This window comes from Haemorhous mexicanus, chromosome 3 (genome assembly GCF_027477595.1).
Source record: "Haemorhous mexicanus isolate bHaeMex1 chromosome 3, bHaeMex1.pri, whole genome shotgun sequence".
Taxonomy (NCBI): Eukaryota; Metazoa; Chordata; class Aves; order Passeriformes; family Fringillidae; genus Haemorhous; species Haemorhous mexicanus.
Genome location: NC_082343.1, coordinates 34,981,386 through 35,003,084, shown reverse-complemented (window position 1 = coordinate 35,003,084; position 21,699 = coordinate 34,981,386). Strand labels below are relative to the sequence as shown.

At 36.9% G+C, this 21,699-nt stretch overlaps 1 protein-coding gene across 6 annotated transcripts in view; it reads left to right on the top strand.

Moving 5' to 3' along the window:
- BIRC6 (baculoviral IAP repeat containing 6) overlaps nt 1-21,699 on the top strand; it is a 176,468-nt gene that overhangs the window by 69,095 nt on the left and 85,674 nt on the right. For all 6 annotated transcript variants that reach the window (XM_059841328.1, XM_059841327.1, XM_059841323.1 and 3 more), the window contains 17 exons: nt 1,469-1,684; nt 2,057-2,240; nt 2,618-2,773; nt 3,099-3,232; nt 4,812-4,965; nt 5,734-5,850; nt 6,785-6,939; nt 8,087-8,213; nt 9,083-9,193; nt 10,749-10,882; nt 11,824-11,951; nt 14,035-14,597; nt 17,531-17,706; nt 18,251-18,347; nt 18,530-18,724; nt 20,584-20,784; nt 21,409-21,688. In XM_059841328.1, coding sequence (XP_059697311.1) covers nt 1,469-1,684; nt 2,057-2,240; nt 2,618-2,773; nt 3,099-3,232; nt 4,812-4,965; nt 5,734-5,850; nt 6,785-6,939; nt 8,087-8,213; nt 9,083-9,193; nt 10,749-10,882; nt 11,824-11,951; nt 14,035-14,597; nt 17,531-17,706; nt 18,251-18,347; nt 18,530-18,724; nt 20,584-20,784; nt 21,409-21,688 — 3,128 coding nt within the window. The remainder of the gene's footprint in view (nt 1-1,468; nt 1,685-2,056; nt 2,241-2,617; nt 2,774-3,098; nt 3,233-4,811; nt 4,966-5,733; nt 5,851-6,784; nt 6,940-8,086; nt 8,214-9,082; nt 9,194-10,748; nt 10,883-11,823; nt 11,952-14,034; nt 14,598-17,530; nt 17,707-18,250; nt 18,348-18,529; nt 18,725-20,583; nt 20,785-21,408; nt 21,689-21,699) is intronic.

Below are 21,699 nucleotides of genomic sequence, written 5' to 3'. Positions count from 1 at the left end.
TTGCAATAGGCCCCAGATAGTGAGAGTTGATGATGTAATTAAAGAATTGTTTTGGCTATGAGAGGAGATGCTGAAATTTAGGGATTTCAGACAATGACAATGTGGACTTTGCAGGGAACACCAAAAATGTGTAAATCTTTCCAGCTACCAAACTTAGGTGATATTTCTCTTGAAATATCAATATTTTGAGAGAAATATTTCTCTTGAAATATTTACTCCCTAGTTCAAGAAGTATTCATGTCTGTTAGGATGCCTGAAAATAGGTCTGTGCAAGGAGATTACATGATGTTGGACCTTACAGGCAATCTAAAGGGAAATCTTAAAATTTGTAGTACTTATGGAAAAAAGAAAATCACTAGCATAAAAATGAAGCCCTAAGTTTTCACTAACTGTGCTTGTCATGAGCTGTTCTTTCCTGCACTATCTTCTGCTTTATTCCAGCAGGTTATACCAAGGGAGCTGCTCCACTGGTGGCCCCTTGAGGCATCTTTAAATGAGTTACTGGCTGAACTGTGCTGTCCAGCTGTTTGAAGTCTCACTTTATAGTAACCATGTTGCATAAAAAAACTGTGTTGTACTCAAGATCTTTCCTCTTGTAGTTTCTTGTATTAAGGTGTTACTGCACCCTTGATAGTTGCATTTTATGCGTGTTTTGCTATTTCGCCTACTAATCACTTTTAGTTATGACAAGCTGTGAGTGATGTGAGACACGTACTGCATTTAGGAGAAAGTGAAACCTTTGTCTTAATAAATAGCTCTTTCTTTGGTCTACTTTAGTAGCTATGGCTTAATTGAGATTATAAGAGCCAATTGTATTATCTAATGACTGCTAGTGTAGCTGATACAAGGAGCTGAGCTGCTAAATGAATGCTCTTGGTGAATGAGAGGATTAATAAAAGCACCTACTTTTCTCCGTTGCATATAGGCTCTCTGTCAAAAAGGTTTTAGTTCAGAGCCATGATCAAAAATCAAACTAGTTCAATTTATGGTATGAATAATACATACTTTGTATCGTGGCATTATTAAGAAATTTAGAAATTCCTGATGATTTATCAAATGTGAAGAACTGAAAAGTCAGTGTTCTTGTGAAAGTAAATTTCCATGATGTCTATTTTTATATGCAGTTTGCTTTATGGTACCTGCAGCTTTATGTACATGTGTGAAAACATGAAAGAAACTTTGAGAATATGTATTTTCAATATGTGTTATGGTATACATAAGGCTTAATTGGCACTTCTGCAGAACTGAATTCGATTATGCCTTTGTCATCTGAGATAATATGCTGCCAAAACAAATTTCTGCCAACGAAGCCTTAATTCCATTCCAGATTCTCATATATTTTTAGACTTCCGTCTATTTTTTTAAGGAGTTCCACAGTCTCTGTTATTGCTGCCACACTGATTCATTGGGAAAGGATTTAGAGGTCATTTTTAAACTGTAACTGTTGTTTCAAATTTAATTTCTGCAGCACTTCAAGGACTTAATACGCTTGCGTCGAACTGCAGAATGGCCTCGTTCTTCTTTAGATACAGAAGTATCAACAGCAAAGGAAACTCCAGAAATTGAACCACTTCCCTTTACACTGGCACATGAACGTTGCATTTCTGTAGTGCAAAAGCTGGCACTCTTTCTCTTGTCCATGGACTTTACTTGTCATGCAGATTTACTTCTTTTTGTCTGTAAGGTAAATGGGATATGGAACATCACTATGTAGCTGCAGTAGCAACCACAATAAATTCATTTTCTATTACTGCTTTTTTGCTTGCTTGATATTAAGAATTAGCTGCAGCACTAAAATTGCTAATCATTTCTGATGTAGTTTTTCTGATCTGTCACTTTTTGTGTGACTTACAATATGGTGGCTTCAAAATTGCATGGAAAAATAAACTTTAGAAAAAATACATTCATGTAATTACACTCTTAAAATTCTAAAGTATGAGCTGGTTAAAAATACCTGATTTATTTGTTAGCAAAATTAATCATAGAAAATAAATTTATATACTTTCATAGGGTTAACTATGAATAGGCATATATTTATCTTTCTTTTTTTTAATAGGTTCTTGCTAGAATTGCAAATGCTACAAGACCAACAATTCATTTATGTGAGATTGTAAATGAGACTCAGTTAGAAAGATTATTGCTGCTTCTTGTTGGAACTGACTTTAACAGAGGAGACATCTCCTGGGGAGGAGCGTGGGCTCAGTATTCTCTGACTTGTATGCTGCAGGATATTCTAGCAGGTTTGTTTTAACATCATATTCTTTAGAAGGTGTCTTGCACTTAATTCTTTCTTCCTTTAGTATTTTGGGGGGGAGTTTATCACTGTGTTAATCTGCTGACACAGCCTAAATTATTAAGAAAACCCCCAAAAAATCATAACGTTTAGGTTAGTGTGTAAAAATGTGATTTAAAATTGCAATTAGAGTGATTTGTACATTGAAAATTCATTTTTATGTGACCCTGATTATTTGGAAATTATTCAGAACACTTCCCCGTGAAGAAATAGCCCCCAGAGGATTTAGAGTTAGATTAAAAAAATAACATTGTTGTAGACACTGGGATGTTAATTTGTAATGTGAATAAAATTTGAAATGAAGTTGCTTAATTTAATACCTAGGAGAGTTGTTGGCACCTATAGCAGCTGAAGCTATGGAAGAAAGTGCTTTGGGAGAAGATGCTGGAGCTTCAGCTGGAGATTCTGATGACTCTCTCCAACAGTCCACAGTTCAGTTAGTGGAAACCATAGATGAGCCTCTGACACATGACATCACAGGTAAAGTATTCCCTAATTTTGTATTTGTATTTATTCAAGAGTTAAAAAAAAAAAAAATCTATCAAGGTATCAGTAAAAGACTTTTTGGTGATGATGTAAATAGTTTTGGATAGTATAGGCAGATGAAGTAATTAAGTTAGTTTTACATCTGGCAAGTGAAAAATGGTTATTATTCCTATTTTAAAAAAGGCAACTTGATTGCATATTTTAACTTTTTCTACAAAGTTTTAATATTAAAAAGGTTAAAATTATCTGTTAAGTATATTATGCATCCTTGTTCTATAATTTCTACTTGCTAATGTTAATATTCCTTTAATGATTCAAGGTGCTCCACCCTTGTCATCGTTAGAAAAAGACAAGGACATCGATCTTGAATTACTGCAAGACCTGATGGAAGTTGATATTGATCCTTTGGATATTGATTTGGAAAAAGATCCCCTTGCAGCCAAAGTCTTCAAGGTATGTCACACCTGAATTTTCAGGATAACCTTTATATGTGAGATAGAAAAATCCCTACTCTCTTATACTTCTTCAGTAGTGGTATTTGATATCTTAGACATGCTGCTAGTTTTTTGTGATGTTTAATGTGGAATGACAGAAAAGAATGTAAATATTCACTTCTCAGTTGACCACAAAATATTTTACCTTTGCATGAAGATACTTGTGTAAACAAGAGGTTCTGAGTTTACTCACACATTAGCCCATGTTGAAGACAACAAAAGCATAATAGAAGAATAAGATCTAGTCTTGTTCTTTTTATTAAGAACAGAGCACCACTTCTGTGACTGATCTTAAGATGAGTTTATGCTGTTAGTATTGTGTTTAAAAAAGGAAGCCAGCAATAGCTTGTGCTCCGATTGGCTTCAGACTATGAAGAGAAGTAACTCACTTCAAAATTTACTTCACTGGGGAACAAGAAAATTACTAAGTACTTTTATACTTAAAATAAAGGCTAAATTACATATGTTGTACAATTACAATGTTCTCAATGTCTATGAAAAACCAAAAATAATTGACTTTAAAGAAACACACTGTTCATAATGAAATATTGAGTCTCTTTTCTCTGTTTAGAAGGATAACATTTGGAGTTTTTCCATGCCTCTCACTATTGACTTGAACCTCTCGTTTGAATTAACCTAAATTATCTGTCTCACCACTTGCTCACAAAACACAGATTTTTTTTTCTGTATTCCCTCATATGTCCTTCCACCCATTACCTATCATGTAAAGATTTTTTTCTTTAAAGCTCAGTCTACCACCAAAAATTACACTTACTGCTGCATTTCTGTGTTACTGGTATTTCCTTCTTTATTCTCCTATCATGTCATGTGGCAGTACTCTTTAGTCATCTTCATCCAAGATATCTTTATTGTCCTATTACCTGCTTTGATGTCTACCAAAAAATCACCCTAAAACCACTTCTTGATTATTCATTCTTCTTAATATTTCCTTCCTTATCTGTAAAATAACAATTGGTCTTGGATCTCACCATTAAAAAGACCAGCATATGCAAGTTGCCTTTATACAGTGTTACATTACTTTTTTCCTTGTGTCCATATGCTTTATTAGTATCTTAAATTATGACACAAATAGAGAATACTCAGCTGTTTCTTTTTCAGAGCCCAGTATAAATAGTCCCTGAGCCTCAGTGAGGCTTCAAGGTACTTAATTAGTACAGTTAATAGTATAGTATAGTATTCTGTCATGATAAATACCTCCTCAAAATATCTGTGTGATACTCTACTTCCAAATTTACAGTATGGTACAAATATGGGAAGAAAAACTGATGTTAACATTTTTAAATTGGCTTCTTGAATCTTTGAGGCAGGTAACTACACTGCTGGACTTTGATAATCACTAAGGATTCAGTAGCTTATACTGCAACAAGGATTGAAACAATTGTCTAGAGCTATTGGAACCAATCTTCTGGTTTTAAATTTTTTTAACTTCCAAGTTTGTTGTTAGTCATGAAGAGCTTTTGTCAATCTGAAGACTTCCTGTTTATTGTTCTTCCTTGTTTTTTTTGTTTGTTTTTAAGCCTATAAGCAGCACCTGGTATGATTACTGGGGTGCTGAATATGGCACCTACAATTACAATCCTTACATTGGTGGTGTTGGAATTCCAGTTGCAAAACCACCTGTAACTACAGAGAAAAATGGATCACAAACTGTCAGCATATCAGTCTCTCAAGGTAAGCAATGAATTGAAGTTCTGTTCATGGTCTCTTTTCTGTAATACTGTGTTTGACAGCTTAGGACAAGAAATTATTTTAGCAATATCTATGTATTTTAAGAGGAAAGTACTATGTTTTATATGTGCTACTTTTTTTTTTTCCTGTTGTAGCTGAGAAAATATAATGTGAAACTTACATTTTAAAAAGCCCAACATAGCAGAAAATCTTATTTTCTAACATTTTGGAATGCACTTATAGGCAGTTTTAAATCATTCCTGTTTTCTCAGGAAATTTTGGAAGCTCTTTTGTAGTTGGCTCTACCCCAAAGGAGTGAAGTGGCATACTTGTTTCGTTTGTAGGAGCACTACTGAAATGGGTGATAAATTTTTCTTTTGCCACACTGGGAAAAAACAGCTTTTTGGTTCTCGTTTGAGAACTGTTGCCTTAGGAAGAAATAACTTGAACATATGCAGATTGTCGTGTGTGATAGTAAAGTAAGTGGGGAAAGAAATTTGGGGGTGTTTCACAAAAATACAATATTTTAATAATTACATATTTCACATCTGGAGGAATGCTATAGGAAGTTAGAGGAACAAAGGTGAGATGAGCTCAGTTGTTCAGAGCATGGTGCTGATAACACCAAGGTTGTGGGTCCTGTGCCCATATGGGCCATTCTCTTAGGAGTTGGATTTGATAATCCTTGTGGGTCCCTTCCAATTCAGAATATTCTGTAATTATGTATGTTCTTGATATACATAGTTTTACCTTTTTTGTTGTGTTCTGTAGCTTTAGATGCACGTCTTGAAGTTGGACTTGAGCAGCAGGCTGAGCTGATGCTGAAAATGATGTCCACACTGGAGGCTGATTCCATTCTACAAGCATTAACAAACACATCTCCTACATGTAACTACATGTTGTCAAATCATTCTCTTCACATAATGATCATGATGCTTTGAAGTTTGTAGTAATGTTTTCTGTAGTCACTTAGCAGCTGAGGAAAAGCCACATTTGTTTGAGTTTTCTTATTAGGCTGAACTTTAGAGATAGTTATTTATTCAGATTTTTTTATTAATTTATATGCCTGTATTTAAGACATTTTGTGAAACAGTCAGTTATGCATGTGGATTATGCTACAAAAAAGGGAAAATTTTCAGCTTTAGGTCTAGTTGCAAGCAAACATTAAGCTTCCTGTGTCTAGCTTCATTCTTGGTGTTTAAAAGCTCTTTGCATTTGACAGTTACACCTACTAAGTGATGAAAGTGAAACTACTTGGATACAATTTTGAACTCAGCTGTTCAGTGAGCTTTATGTTACAAAAACACTCGGTGTTCTACTTGTGAACCTTTTTTCAGTGGGTTGTGCTGCCCATCTTGTTAAAATGTGTTTCATTGTGGCCCTCTGGGTACTTGAATATGCATACAGTCGTTGGTTGAGTATGTAGTGATGGAGTAGGTTTAGTGATATCTTCAGAGTTTATTCTCTGGAAAGTTCATTATTGTCTGCAACAGTTGCACTGTAATGCATGAAAGAGATGTTCCAATTGTTTGTCTTGCCATTGTGTTACCAGAACACTGCTGTAATAGCTGTGAAATTGCATTTGTGTGGACTTGGTTCCAAACAGTTTTTGTCAAGATGGAAATGTTTGACATTCAAGTATGCCACTACTATGGCAGTCAGTAGTCCAAATCAACAGAACACTTATGTTGAGGATGTTCTTCTAAGTTATAAAAAAGTGTCTTTCACTTAAGTATAAAATGCAAGGAAATAGTTATGAAATGACTTCTGGCAACTTTTCAGAGTAATTCATAGGGGGATGGTGCCCTGTTTTGTTTTCTAGTGACGCAGTCTCCCAGTGGCACAGATGATTCATTGCTGAGGGGGTTACATGCTGCTAACCAAAATGCCCAGCTGATTGTGCAGTTGTCATCTATACCTATGCTGAGTGCATGCTTCAACAAACTCTTTTCCATGCTGCAAGTCCACCATGTTCAGGTAGAGAGTTTTGAATTTTATATGTTCTGATAGTATTTTTCTCTAAATTTAGTAGTTGTTTTCCTCTACTTCTTGCTACTTCTGTTAGGTTATGTGCTTCATTGCTTATGAATATGTCATGGGCAACAGTACTGATAATGTAATAAACAAAGCCTTGAAAGCCTTTGTGAAAGTGGACATTGCTTATTACTGTGGAAAACTGGTATACATTTGCATATTTAAAAACAAGTTTGTATGTCCACCGAATGATAATTCTTTGCTTATTAATGAAAAATGTCCCTAAGTGACACTTAAAGACAAATGGAGATTTGTGGAGGTTTTCAAAACCCAGTTGAGTAAACCCCCAAGCGACAGAGTCTGATATCTTCTTTGGCATTTCTTTGAGCAGATTGGATTGGATAACTTGCAAAGGTTCCTTCTAATCTGAATTATCCAATGATCCTGTGTGGTAATAGCAAATTGAAAGGTTTGCTTTTTGAAAAGTCACTGGTTTAGCAATGCTTTTCTTGATTCATACAAAGGAATGTCATGCATGCTATATAATATAATGATTAGCCTGCCTCCCTCTTGATATTTTGATGGAGTGGCTGACTCCATCCCTCAATTGTTCTTTACACGAGAAACTATTTTGGATGAGGTATTTAAACATCCTTGATGCTTCCCCTGAAGTTTTTCCTCAGGGGAATTATTCAGAGTAAGCATCAGTGTCTCTGAGGTTTCTCATGAGATAAATGGGCCTTTTGAATAATTTTGGTTAACTGGGAAACTATCATTTTAATAACATTCCAAAAGCTTCCCTGTAAACCTGTAAGCCTACCTGTACATGTTATAGGTATAGGATTATGATAAAGATATTTTAGAACAGTGTGTAAAGCTGCATTTTCTTAACACGAGTTTGAATAAACTTCTTCAGAGAAATTATTTGGAAGAAATCAATTACAAAAACAATAGCAGAAGCATTTGCTGCTTAGGCTGAATTTGCCTTGAATATTATGTTTAGCAGAATTTTCAAATCCAGTGAGAGCGTGTGTGTGCAGTGAAACAGTAGCAGGTGACAATGTAGATCAGGCTTTTAAAATAAAAATTTTGATGCTCTGGAGTTCTGAGTTTGTTCTCATAGTGGTTTTTTTTTTCCCCTTTCTTTCAGCTTGAATCCCTATTGCAGCTATGGCTCACATTAAGCCTGAATTCCAGCTCCTCTGGAAGTAAAGATAGTGGTGCTGATATTTTCCTTTATAATGCTAACCGAATACCTGTTGTTTCCCTAAACCAAGGTAAAATATATTAAATATGGGAAATAAGTTTGGGGTTGTGTTTTGTTTTTCTTTTTAAATACTCAATTTTTGCTAAAAAGCAAGAAGTTTTGCGGTAAGTATTTTTGATAAGATCAGTGTTAAGATAATTTCTGTGTTCTTATTAAAGAATTCTGGGTCTTCTTAACTTCTTAAAAGTGGAAAATACATTGCTAGAGTGTAACTGAGAATTGATTTGTTCAATTTTTATAAAATTCGTAGAAATCAAATGCTAAAATTTGTGGTTCTTAACTCAGAATTATTCCCAAGAAGACTCATTAAAATGCACTTCTTAGTCTGAGATGAACTGTGCAGCTGTATGCATTTTTCTGATTTTATCTCCTTTAAGCCATCCTATGATCCCTCCCTTAAAAAGGGGCTCAGCAGAGTGGGAAAGCTCCATTACTGTTGAGTATCAGACTACTAATGTAGTATGAAGACGTGCAGAATTTTTTTTTCTTGCAATATGTTATACTATATAATTAAGAAAGTCTGTGGTAACTTGGCTTGATAATCAAAAATATTAATGCCTGATATAATGAACCTGTTACACTGACTCCCATGAGAACAATTGAAACCAGTTTCTTTGCATCATTTTCTTTGAGCTGTCAGGGTCTGTACACTGTAGAAAGTTCTGTGGGCCAGTTCCTGTGAAGTGTTGGTGAGGTTTCTTTTCCTAATTTCCTGCGACAGTGGTTGCAGGAACAGTGACAACAGTGGTCAAAACAAAATGGATACAAGAAACAATAATATTAATAACAATGGTCAGCATAGCGCCTTGCAGTAAAAATTAGAAATTTATAGTAATACCTTGAAGATTAAAACTTGAAAAAAACTGTTTTTCTTGACAGCTTCAGTAACTAGCTTCCTGTCAGTTCTGGCATGGTATCCTAATACTTTGCTCCGGACATGGTGCCTTGTGCTTCACAGCCTAACACTCATGACAAATATGCAGCTTAATGGTAAGTTTGGTTGGTTGGTTTTGTTATGTTGGCAGTTTTGGAGATGTACAAATAAATGTTGATTCTATCAGAAGACTTCCAGAACATTCCTTTTGTCATAAGTGTGCTTTTGTTCTCCATTAACTTGGGGCTTTTCAAGAGTGAGCTCCTTGAATTGCTTGAACCATGGGAAACAGAAAGCCTTATGGTAAAAGAAAATGTCATTATAAGTAAGTCATCAGTGTCTTCCAAGAAAATGTTTTAGGGCTAGCAGAGAGGAGTGATTAAGTTGCTGTGAATGAGATTGAAGTTTTTCTGACAGAGTGGGAATATTTTCATAAATATGCAGGCACCAGTCACTGCTATCCGAAACTAAGCCCCCAGCAGCTGAATCTATTAAAATAGAAATCCAGCATTTAATTTCCCTGTGCATACCAGTAATATCTCACATTCTCTGTATTGCTCAATAACACAGCAGAAATCATCTCACTTTGTGAATGAGATTTTGCCACAACACTGATAGAAATTAAAGGAAGTAGTTTTTCATTGTTGCCTATGAATCTTTTTTTCATATTTGCTATTTCAAGTCATTGACTTTCAGATGCACTTTGTTCATAAAATTTTTGCTTTCTGTCATGTTATTTAGAAATCAGACTCGCAAAAATCTGCTGAAATTTTTGTCATGAGGTGGGGAAGTAGAGCTGCAAAAAACTAATGAAAGACACTTATGCACAAACTGAGACTTCACTCTTATTCGTAGTATTTGAGAAGAGATCATGGCCTGATCTCTGGCCTTCAGTTAACAAGCACATGGACTGTCAAGGCTTGAGTCAGTTACACCTTATCAAAAGGGATGAGCGCATTCAGACCTCTGTGTGACTGTCCATGTAACTCCCCCAGGGTGCAGTTTTACACCTGAGCCGGTTGTGAAAGGGAGAACATTGGCATGATGGCATTAATCAGAAAGCATTGTCCCACTTCCACAGGATCTGTTTCATATTGTGCTTTTTTCTGGGTTTTGAACTGATTCAGTATACTACTACTGCAAGTGTAAGACTTCACATTTAGTAGAGCTCGTTTGTTTGATCTTTGAAGGGTGCATTTTAATTCAAATTCCAGTCTTCAGAGTTCTTATCTGTTAAGCTCCCTACAGTTTTATTCTGAGAAGTCTTTGCATGTGCCAAGAACAAAAATACTGTGATGGTTTACAGGATAATAGAACACTTGGTCTCTGTCTGACAAACTAAAAAAGGTACTTGAGCCTTATTGAAGTGTTGGACTAACAAAAAGAGACAAATCAAAATGTCCGTATGTATTGCACCTACAAAATTAATCTCAATTTTCAGGAATACTGCCTTAGCAAGCTTGGAACACTGATTGGATGGTTTTGGGGCTTTATATCTATACTTAGTAGAAAACTCAAAATTGTGGTCCTGAGTAAGCAGTTTTTGGTACCTGATTTAGCTGAGAATATTTCCATGTCATGAAATAAATATAAGGGGTTTGCACTAAAAATACTTGATTTACATTTCATGTTTAAGATTATGCACGTAATTTTTATGTCTTTGTTTTTAAGCTGGTCCAAGCAGTGTCATTGGAGCTCAGGAAAGTACTGCCCAATTGTTGGTGTCAGATCCCAACCTTATTCATGTGTTAGTGAAATTTCTTTCTGGCACTAACCCTCATGGAACAAATCAACACAGTCCGCAGGTAATGAGCAATTAAAATAAGAGAGAAACTTTTTGCAACAGGATTTCAAGACACTTGACAGAAATGTGTTCATTCATAATGTATTATATCCTTGTCTTGTTTCTTCTTCTAGTTATAGACTTAGTTGGTTCTGATGAGCAGCCATAGGGAAGTTCATGTTGTTGATACACTCTCAGTAGTGCTGGTATGTTTTCACAGCTCTCTGGAGACTTGTCACAGGGAGAGGATGCCATATGTGAATGAAGTCTTCCATTTGGTTACTTTCCCAAAGTCTTTTTGGGTTGGGATAAAAATGCCAGTGAAGATTAAGTTTTAATAGCTAAGAATTCCTGAACTTAAAATTATACTTCTTTTTCTTCCTGTTTCTGAATTCATGTGGTATCTGCTGCCTCTCGTAATTTCAATTAATGTTTTCTTTTTTTTTGCCATCTTTGAAATATCTACGAATAGTGTTTTTAAAAAAGCCCAAGTGAACTTAATTGTAGGTAGTATTTGCCAGGAGTCTCAGTTTGGGAGGCAGAAAACACCTGGTAGTTACATGGGGGTTTTTTCCAGTAAATTTTCAAGAAAATACATTGTCATTTCCAGAACTTTACACTGCACAGTGCCATTAAAGTACTTACTAAGTATGTAGTTTGTGAAAAAACATTCAGATTAGCACAGAAGTGGATTCTGTATGGAGTATAGTTTGCATTACTGAAAAGAGTCTTAAGTTGAAAAACAAGTCTTAGACAAAGAACTAAATTTCTTGCTTTTGACTCATGATTAATAATAGAAAAACACGTAATATAAATGGTTATGGATTAGTTCTGTAATGATGCTGCAAAAATTCTCAAAAAGCAAGTTAAGCTATGCAACACTTTCCTGTTCTTAGAAGATATTAATGTTCTTGAAGACATTTCAGTTGTATATCATTCTTCCTAAAATGTCTTTGCTTCTAGGTTGGGCCAACGGCAACACAAGCTATGCAAGAATTTCTTACTCGACTACAGGTGCATCTTTCTTCCACTTGTCCTCAGATGTTCAGTGAATTTTTATTGAAATTAATACATATACTTTCAACAGAAAGGTAAATCTTACATGTTTGTTTTCTTTCATACCCTCCTTTTCTTTAAAATCTGTGTGATAGTGAATCACACCTCAGATATGTATGTGCCATGTCAGTGGAAATCATCATTATTGTTGCAGCATGAGCAGTGGGACCTGGGCTGCTCCTGGCACATGGAAAAGTGCATCTGGAATTCACACACAAGGGAGTAAGGGAGTGTCAGTAGAGGCACTAAAATGTTGGACTGAATTTATTTAAAGCTAAGATATAAACCTTGTAACTCCCTAAAGTAAGGACACTGTTGATGAACTTACTTATTAAAAAAAGTATTCTGAGAGGTCTGAATTAATGAAAGATTTCAGAAATTCATAGATTGTGAAAATAGTATGGATGTCTTTTCTCATATGGTAGGGTGAGTTGCGAGACTGCATAATTCTAGTTATGCAATATGCATTTTTATTGCTTTATCTTTGGTAGGTTTTTTTCTCTCCCCATGACAGTGGAAAACACCCTCTGTCCCACTCTCCTAGGGCCTGTTGATGCTCACTAGTGTAAAGAAGTGCCTCTGGCCAGGAGAGAGAGAAGAGCCTATGGCTCATCTTTGACAGTTTTGCTTCCTCAAGTCAAGGCTGATGGGCACAAGACTGTCTCAGTGGTACACTGGAAAGAAAGCAATTGTTTAGTCTGAAGTACACTAGAAAGCTTTTCTTTCTGGTCTTGATGTTCTGCTCATCTCCAGACAAAGGCTTCCTATAATTAGGAATGAGCTTCCTCAGTTCTGGGTTCCCAGTAGGTGGCACTGGTGTTATCTATTCTTTAATCTTACAGAAAATGGTTTCTGCCTTCTCCAAGAGATTTTACCTTTGTAACTTAAATTATAGGAGTGGTGTTTACCATGTTAGATAGATGATCAGTGATTTCTACGAGATGTCATAATACAATAAAATCATTGATTCACAGTGAATCTCCGAGTGTGTGTCTGCATGCCAGCATTTGTTTAAAATAAGCTAATGAGACCACTGAAAGGGTAGTTTTTGAAATGTGTTAGGGGTTTTTTGTGAAATGCCATGAAATGGAAGCAAAGCACCAGGTGGGGATTTACATGGTTATTTCTAAAACCACAGATAATTATGGAACTGTACTGTGTCTGATCATAAGATGAATTGTAAAGAAAAGAAGTATTTTACTGTTAGAATTACCTAAATTCCTAATATTATTTTCAAGGCTGTTTCTATAAACTGTTTTGTTCTGTATTTAATTTTAAAAGTTCAAGTAAGATTAATCAATGGGAAGAAAAAAAATCCATCATGATTTCCTGTTAGCAACTAAATAATCCTCATGATATTAAAATATTATGTGACTGCTTTCCATGAGGTTTTCTTGCAAATGTAGGAAACTTTTCACCAATAACTGAACAGGACTGTTCAGTCTGTATGTAGACTGTTCCATGTCACTATAGGACACGAAAGAGCACAGGCACGCACTGCTGTTCTCAAGGTGAAGAGAAAGGGGAATTTATTTTCTGACTCTTAACATTTAGAGTTTTCTAAAAGTGACAGTGGATTGGAGGGTGACAGTGCCACCTCTCCAATGACACTGGACAAACCAACAGTCTATCAAATTTCTCTTCTTCTATAAAAGAATGCAAAACAATGAGTTATTTACAGAAAGTGTGTGAGAAAGTTCTCTACAAGAATGTTAACATCAGAAAGCTTAGAAAATCTTAAAAAAATCGAAGGACAATTCCAAGTATTTACCTACAAAATTACCTGAATTACAAAACAAAAGATGAATCCTAGCCTTTTTCAAAGTTAACCTCTTAATCCTTACTGATATCAGGAAGGTGGTGGCATGAGTAGGTTCTGCAGGCTGTTTAATAACCAGTATATTAACAATTACAGAAGCTTGATGCGGGTGGAAGATGAGATTTTGCTTCAACGTGCATTTCCAAAAATAGCTGGATTTTTATTTATTGGAAGTCTGGTGTGCTTTTGAATCCTTAAAAAATCAAGGAAAGAGACCACACTCAAACAGCCAAACCTGTATACCTTCTAATATCTCTTTCCTTTTCTTTTTTTTTTTTTTTTAATTTTTTTTCTTTCAGGGGTGCTTTCCAGACAGGCCAGGGACCGTTGGATGCTCAAGTGAAACTCTTGGAATTCACCCTGGAACAGAATTTTGAAGTTGTATCAGTTAGCACTATTTCTGCAGTGATTGAGTCTATAACCTTTCTTGTGCATCATTACATTACGTGTTCGGACAAAGTAATGTCTCGCAGTGGCTCAGACAGCTCTGTGGGTGCTCGAGCCTGTTTTGGAGGGCTTTTTGCCAACATCATCCGTCCAGGTGATGCCAAAGCAGTTTGTGGAGAAATGACAAGGGATCAGCTCATGTTTGATTTATTAAAGCTGATAAACATTTTAGTTCAACTGCCACTTTCCAGCAACCGAGAATACAGTGCCCGTGTTCCAGTAGCAAGCAGCACTACAGACAGTGTGTCTGATGAGGAAAAGGTTTCAGGAGGCAAAGACGGCAATGGAAGCAACCCTAATACTCAAGGATCAACTGCATACGTGGCGGACTTGGTGTTGGCCAACCAGCAAATTATGAGCCAGATCTTGTCTGCTCTTGGCCAGTGTAACAGCAGTGCTATGGCCATGATTATTGGTAGGTATTTTCTGAGTAACATGGAAGGTCTTTTGGGTGGTGAAACATGTAAAACTTCTGCAATCTCATAAGCTGGGTGTAGATGTGAAAGAAATGGCAGGAAAAAAGAGACAGAGAAAAAGCCAAAGGGGAACAGATGCATGAAAAAAGCCCCTAACAGGAGGTGGGAGACAGTAATTGAAACCAGACAGGAATGTGTTTGACATATGAATTTGCTGAATCTCAGGATGCTTAATGTTAAAGGACCTTTGGAGATTGTCTAGTGCAGCCTTCGTGCACAAACTCAGAGCCACCTCAGTTGAGAGCAGGTTGCTCAGTACCTTGGTTCAGTTGGGTTTCTAATTCCTCAGGGGTGGAAACTCCTCAACTGCTGTGGGCAACCTGTCATAATGTTCAATCATTCTTAAAGTAGAAAAGCCTTTTTCTTATGTTAAAGTGGAATTTCCTGTATTTCAGTCTGTGGCCATCATATACTTCTATGCGTGAATTAGGGTGTCTTCTTACAAGACACCTTACCTCAATTGTTTGCTGGACTGAATCATTTCCTTTTTTTAAGTCACTTTTGGAAAATAGTGATTACAATCACATCCCTTTCATAGAATGCCTAAACTTTTCCTCTGTTTTATCAGAAACTGCATTAACATCATGTTCCAGGAGTTGCAGTCATATATTTGTGGGTGGGATCTTCCTGCTATGAACTAGTGAGGGAGATGATGATACTAAGAAATCAAAGCTGCTTTTTGTCAGGCATTTATCTGAGGTGCATTTTCTCAGAGAGTCTACCTATCTTTGTGACTTACTTGTGTGCTGTGATGGTAGCATAGAATTTATTTGCACAAGTTAAACCACTGGCTGAAATACCATGGATCTCTGTATGTGCAGAGCATTTTGCAGGAGGATCAACAAAGACCTGCACTCCATTTCAGGAGTAATAGTTGCAAGATTTTGTTCTCTTTATACTCATTTTCTTACTTTGAAGCAAGTTGCCCTTGCCTTTTCTGTGCTGCCTCTTTTAAGCAGATACAAAACTTAACCAATGCTATTATCAGAAAACAGTTACTTGTTGAGTGAGCCCTTACAAATATTAGACCAGTGGTTTATTACAGAATGAAAGCAATTGAGGAAGAGATAGTTATCTCTAGTAGTCAAATTAAACAGGAGGCAGGATTTGACAAGCCTGCATTGTGTTGTTGGAACCTTCCTGAAATTAATTCCAGAGCATCTCCTCCATCACTTTGGGCAGTTGGTGTCATATTGCAAATACACTATTAACACTGAAAGTAGTTTGTTCTGGGAATGGTGGTTTGTTCTGAGTGTGTGTTTCTTTGGAGTGAAATTCAGATATTCTTCTCAACTTTGATGTTTTTCTAAACCACTGATTTTTGTCTGGCAGTTGTTTTGCATTTTTCAAGGGCAGTTTGGAAAAATAGTTTTTTCAAAATGTTTTTTATTGAAATTAGGGTTCTGGGCCAGCTGATCCCTTCAATGGATTGTTCTTAGAGAGGGTTTTTAATACAGGTTATTGAAAATGATCTGTCCATGTATTTTGGGAATATGTAACACAGCTATTTGTGGGTTTAGTTCCTTCAAGAAAAACTATTTTAAGTTCTCTCCGGACAATTTCTGTGAAAAAAAAAAAAACATTTTGCAAGACTGCAGCCAGGGTTACACAGGATCCAAAAATCAGTTATGAGCATATAGTAATAAATATATCATAACTAATGTGGTATGGAAAGGTACTACCAGGATAGGTAAAAAAGATAATGTCTGAAAATGTTACTGATGTTCAGACACCAGTGGCTCTGGTGTTGAAATTTATGCTAATAGTGTTAATTGACTGCATCTGGCAAGCCAGCTGGTCAGGTTCCAGGATGGCCCTGAGTAATTCACTTGTCACATGACTTTTTAAACATTTTTCATTCTGTTTTTTCTTTTATGATCACTGTGTCTTTTTCATTAGGGTTTTATGTTTTGTGAATGACAAACTCTGAAAATCATACCAGTAACAGTATTCACCTCCTGTCCTATCTTGTCCTCCCTCCCAGCAAATCCAGCTTACTTGACTTCAGCCCTGTCATTGATTCCATTTAACTTTTCTAGGCTGGAGAGAGGCTGGGTCTTAGGACTGCTTTATTTTTTGCTCTGCATGCATTGCTTTCTTGACAGTTTAAAAATGGCCAAAGTACAACGCCTGGCAATTCTCTTGCTAAAAGGTTTCTTTAAGACATGCTCCAAAGATCACTTAGGCACAATGATTTTTATTATTATTTGTTCATACAGCTTCAGTTTCTCTAAATGGGACAGGATTATTTTATAGTTGTCTTGCATTTCAATCTAAGACCACTTTTAACAGCTCTTCCAGATCACAGTCATATGATTGTAAGACAGTTGTATTTATGGAAGTAGTCTCTTCCATGGGAAGACAAGTTTTGCTTACTGTCTGTAATCTCAGCAATGTGTAGTCAATATTGCTGTTAATTGATATTCAGAAAATTGTCATGAATAAATCCTAAGCTTTAATAATGAGAAGCAGAATTCCAGGAGAGTAATTTCTGATAGAAATATATGTGTTAAATGTTTGGGGAGGTTTTTGGCCGCACAAGGGCACTTCATTATTATCAGAAAAAGATCCTAAATGTCAGTTGCTTCTAGCTAGGAGTGATGCCAATCCTTGTAGTTACCCTGTTTCCTTCACTAATTACACTCATTTTTATGGTCTGATTTGATTTAAATTTCCTGACTGCCTGGGTCAAGTCTTCCTATTTATACCTATCTGGGAGCACTAATTGTAAGTCATATGATCCTGAAAACTGGTCCATTTTTTACTTTGTAAAATCCAAGTGAACATTTGAATATTCTTGAGTTCTCTTATGTGCTGTTAATGGTTTGTTAGGTCTCAGTTTATGACCTTTGAACTGTCTACTTTCGTTTAGGTGCAAGTGGCTTACATCTGACTAAACATGAGAACTTTCATGGTGGCTTAGATGCAATATCAGTTGGAGATGGGTTGTTCACTATCCTGACGACACTTAGTAAGAAAGCAACAACAGTTCAAGTGATGCTTCAGCCTATTCTTACCTACATGGCCTGTGGGTACATGGGAAGGCAGGTAAGTTCCCTGAGGCTTGCTGTGCTACATGGTAGTTGATTCTGTCATCAGTAGTAAGGTTAGAAAACTAAAGTATTGCTATGTAAAAGAAATAGTAACATTTTTACAACCTCACTTCATTTGGGTGCTGAAGTTAGGAAGCCTCTCTCTCTTGCCTGTGGTAGAGGGAAAGAATTTTCTCTAAGGACATTTTGACATTCCTGTTAATGTTTCTGGCTAAAGACTTGAAGATGGAACAGATATTTTATTACGTGCAAGAGAGAAGCACGTTTATTATGGCTGTTTTAATGCTCAGTACTCATATTTCTGTGAAGATGCTCACCCCCTGAGTTTGAGCTTTTCCATACCCCAAAGACTTTTCCTATGTAAGGAATTCAACCATGTGGAACATGGCATCGTATATGGTGGCAGAGAGATTAGCTGTGGTGGCATTTCTTCCCTGGTAGTTTTGCCTACTAAAAGGGGATGCTGAGAGCTGTTACTTAAATTTCTACTGTACTAATTTTGTAAGAAACCATGTATTTCTTAATTGATTTTGTTCTAGGGTTCTCTTGCCACATGTCAGTTATCCGAGCCACTGCTCTGGTTCATTTTACGGGTGTTGGATACAAGTGAGGCACTGAAGGCTTTCCATGATATGGGTAAGAATGTCTTTTCTTTAGCCACATCAAATAAAAAGTTTGATTTAGTTTTTCTTTGGCACTTAAAGAATACATATATGTGTTAACATGAGCCAATTTATTAAACAGGCCTTTGCTTGTGTGGAATCTATTGTGTGCTCCTGAGCACACAATATTTTTTTCTCTGCCCACATTATACACAGGTGGTGTTCAACTTATCTGTAACAACATGGTAACAAGCACAAGAGCTATTGTTAACACAGCAAGAAGCATGGTTTCAACTATAATGAAATTCCTGGATTCTGGTCCCACCAAAGCATCAGACAGCAGTTTGAAAGCCAGAGTGCTTGCTTCTGAGCCTGATAATGCAGAAGGAATTCACAATTTTGCACCTTTGGGTGAGTAATGCTTCTTCCTCCTAGATTAGTATCTACTAGTAATTTCAATGTATCAAGTTCTTAACAAAAGCTAAAACAGTAGTGTCAAATGTTCCAATACTACTAAATCTTCTTTTGAGAGGGGTTGCTGGTGTTTCAAGATAATCTTGAGGGATGAGGTTAGTCCCCTCCACCACAGGTGATAAGACCTCATGTGAACAGGGGAGAGAAGGAGAGGGAGTGATCTGTGTCTGATGAAGTCATGCATTAAGGTGAGCCCCTTTCTCCTCCCCTAGGTCAGGGGATGCCTGGTTCCAGCCCACTATCTGCCTTAGACATGATAAGACTCAGTAACTTCTTTTAAAGCACATCAATTTTGATGGAGTTCGTACTAAATCATGGCATGGTGGGATGGTAGTGAATGAGCCTGAGCTCTGGGAAGCTGGAGCATAAGGCTGATATTGCTGATGATGCTCTCATATCTACTTCTGACTGCTCTCATGTGGCCTGCACGGGCATTTGTTAGAATTGCAGTGCTGTTTGGATATCAATACAATGGCTGCCAGTTAACTAAAATGTGTGTGTTTTAAGAGGTAGTGGTACTGCAATATCTTACAGAGGCTTTCCTTTTCAGTACCAGTGTCTTTGTTTTCTGTTGCTGCCCACTAGCCTGGTGCAGTTCTTGAATGTATTCATGCAGTTTGTGTCACTGAAAAGAGGGGATTAATCTTAAAATTTCTGCAGAGATTGTTGAATGAGAAAGCAGTGCATTCAGTCCTGTGATTCAGATTTAAGAGTGTCAAAAAGAATGGCATTGTGAAAGACAATAAAAAGAGGTTTATTTGGTAGAATAGGGGCCACTGGAAATCTGCTACTTTGTTCTTCACAAATTTCTACATGGTAAATTTAGGAATCCTGCACATGTTCATTCTTTATTACTTTAAACTGTAAAAATCCTAAGCATATGTGGTGGTAGGTTCTTGCCTACCTTATCTTCCAGCTTACAAAGTGCTGCAGTTATTGATGTTCTGCCATGAGGGCATCTCTTTTAATATTTAGCTTTCAGTCAGGAGTGTGCTTTTAAAATTAACCTTCTGGTTGCCCTCACTTATTGCATTCTAATTCCCATCATTTGGTAGTCTGTGTAGTACATTCTGGTTCTCATCATGTGGTTATTCTCTGAGATGGGCTCAATTCATTTTGGGATGAAAGTTTTTCAATGTCCAGCTGCTGCTAGACATAGACAGGCTATAGCTACTTTACAGTAAAACACCCCAAGTACCTGGGGTTTGGAACAGCTCAAATCTGGTCTTGTATGCCCTATAACCTGCAAAAGAAGACAGCCTACATTTCCTTCTTCATTCTTAACTTATGCTAGGAGTAGAAAAAGAAGCAGCAACTATGGTCAGTTTTTTTTTATTCCCGTGTTTTTTCTAGGAAAGGGTTTTCATGTGAAACCTTTTTAAAGAAAAAGGGTTGCAGAAGTTGGTTTGAAAGTAATTTATGTTATTTTAGTGTTTAAAATGTGTTAACTGTGAAATAACTGAGTTCAAGTTCTAAGCATGCTGTTTAATCTGCACCTTTCTATTTGGTTTGATTTTTGTCATGTACTCTAGAGAGTACGTTTAGAATTTTGGTAGCAATTTTCCCCTAGCAAATTTCAAGGACAGACATATGCATGTGGATATGTAAGCTGCCTATTTAAAATAGCTCAGAGTAAAAGAAAAGTAACTGGGCAGTGGACATTAAATATGGGATTTTACTGATAAAGCAGAAGAGATTAAACAGGAAAAAAAGGGTGTTTTCCACAGTTCAGGTTGTAAATTAATCTGGGGTTTATTAATAAATATTAATAATAGTTAATGGTGGTGTTTTTGAAGGTTCAATCACCTCAAGCAGCCCCACTGCCCAGCCTGCTGAAGTGCTGCTGCAGGCTACTCCTCCTCACAGACGGGCTCGCTCTGCTGCATGGTCATACATATTTTTACCTGAGGAAGCTTGGTGTGACCTCACAATTCACCTTCCTGCAGCTGTGCTGCTCAAGGAGATCCACATCCAGCCTCACCTGGCCTCTCTGGCAAGTAAGTAGATTCACTGATGTTGATGCCAGTTCAAAAATTTGAAGGTTGGGATACAATACAAAGAGTGTAATCAGAGGATCTAAAGCTGAGAAGTTGTTTGAGTAATGCCTGTAAAATAAGTTTGAAAAGCTTGCAAATTCTGCTTTCCTTGAGAGCAGAAGTCCCTTCCTCTGCTTGTTTTCTAGTGTAGTAGATGTCATGTGCCATTCATGTTAAATATGTCAAAAAACTTTGTCATGCTCAGCAGAACTTTGCCCTGTGAGAAAGTGATATTGGTCAAGGCTCTTCAGGCTAAATGCTTCTGTATGGTAGTTGGGAGAAAGCATGAGGTTTTCAGCCCTTGCTGTTGTAACCCTGATAGAGAAGCTGTTTTCAGTGACAGGACTTTTCTTCCTCTGAAGTCTTTGAAATAAACAGAATATACCATGTATCAAAATGCTTGTGCTTTTTAACATCTACCGTCTCCCAGGTCAAGTTCTCCCAGCTGCAATTCTGTAGTAGTGTCTGCCTGAGACCATTTCAGTCATTCTGTTCTCTGAATTTTAAGTGTCGACTGTGTAGCCATGATGAAGACAAACTGGTACAGATTAAAATAATGTTAAACCTTCTTATCTCACTCTGTAGCTTGCCCTTCATCAGTGTCTGTTGAAATAAGCGCAGATGGCGTCAATATGTTACCTTTGTCCACCCCTGTTATCACGAGTGGTCTCACCTATATAAAAATCCAGCTGGTAAAAGCTGAAGTTGCCTCAGCTGTCTGCCTTCGTCTCCATCGCCCTCGGGATGCCAGCACGCTGGGCCTCTCTCAGATCAAACTGTTGGGCCTCACAGCCTTCGGAAACACCTCCTCTGCCACCGTCAACAACCCCTTCCTTCCCTCTGAGGACCAAGTCTCCAAAACGAGGTAAGACTCCA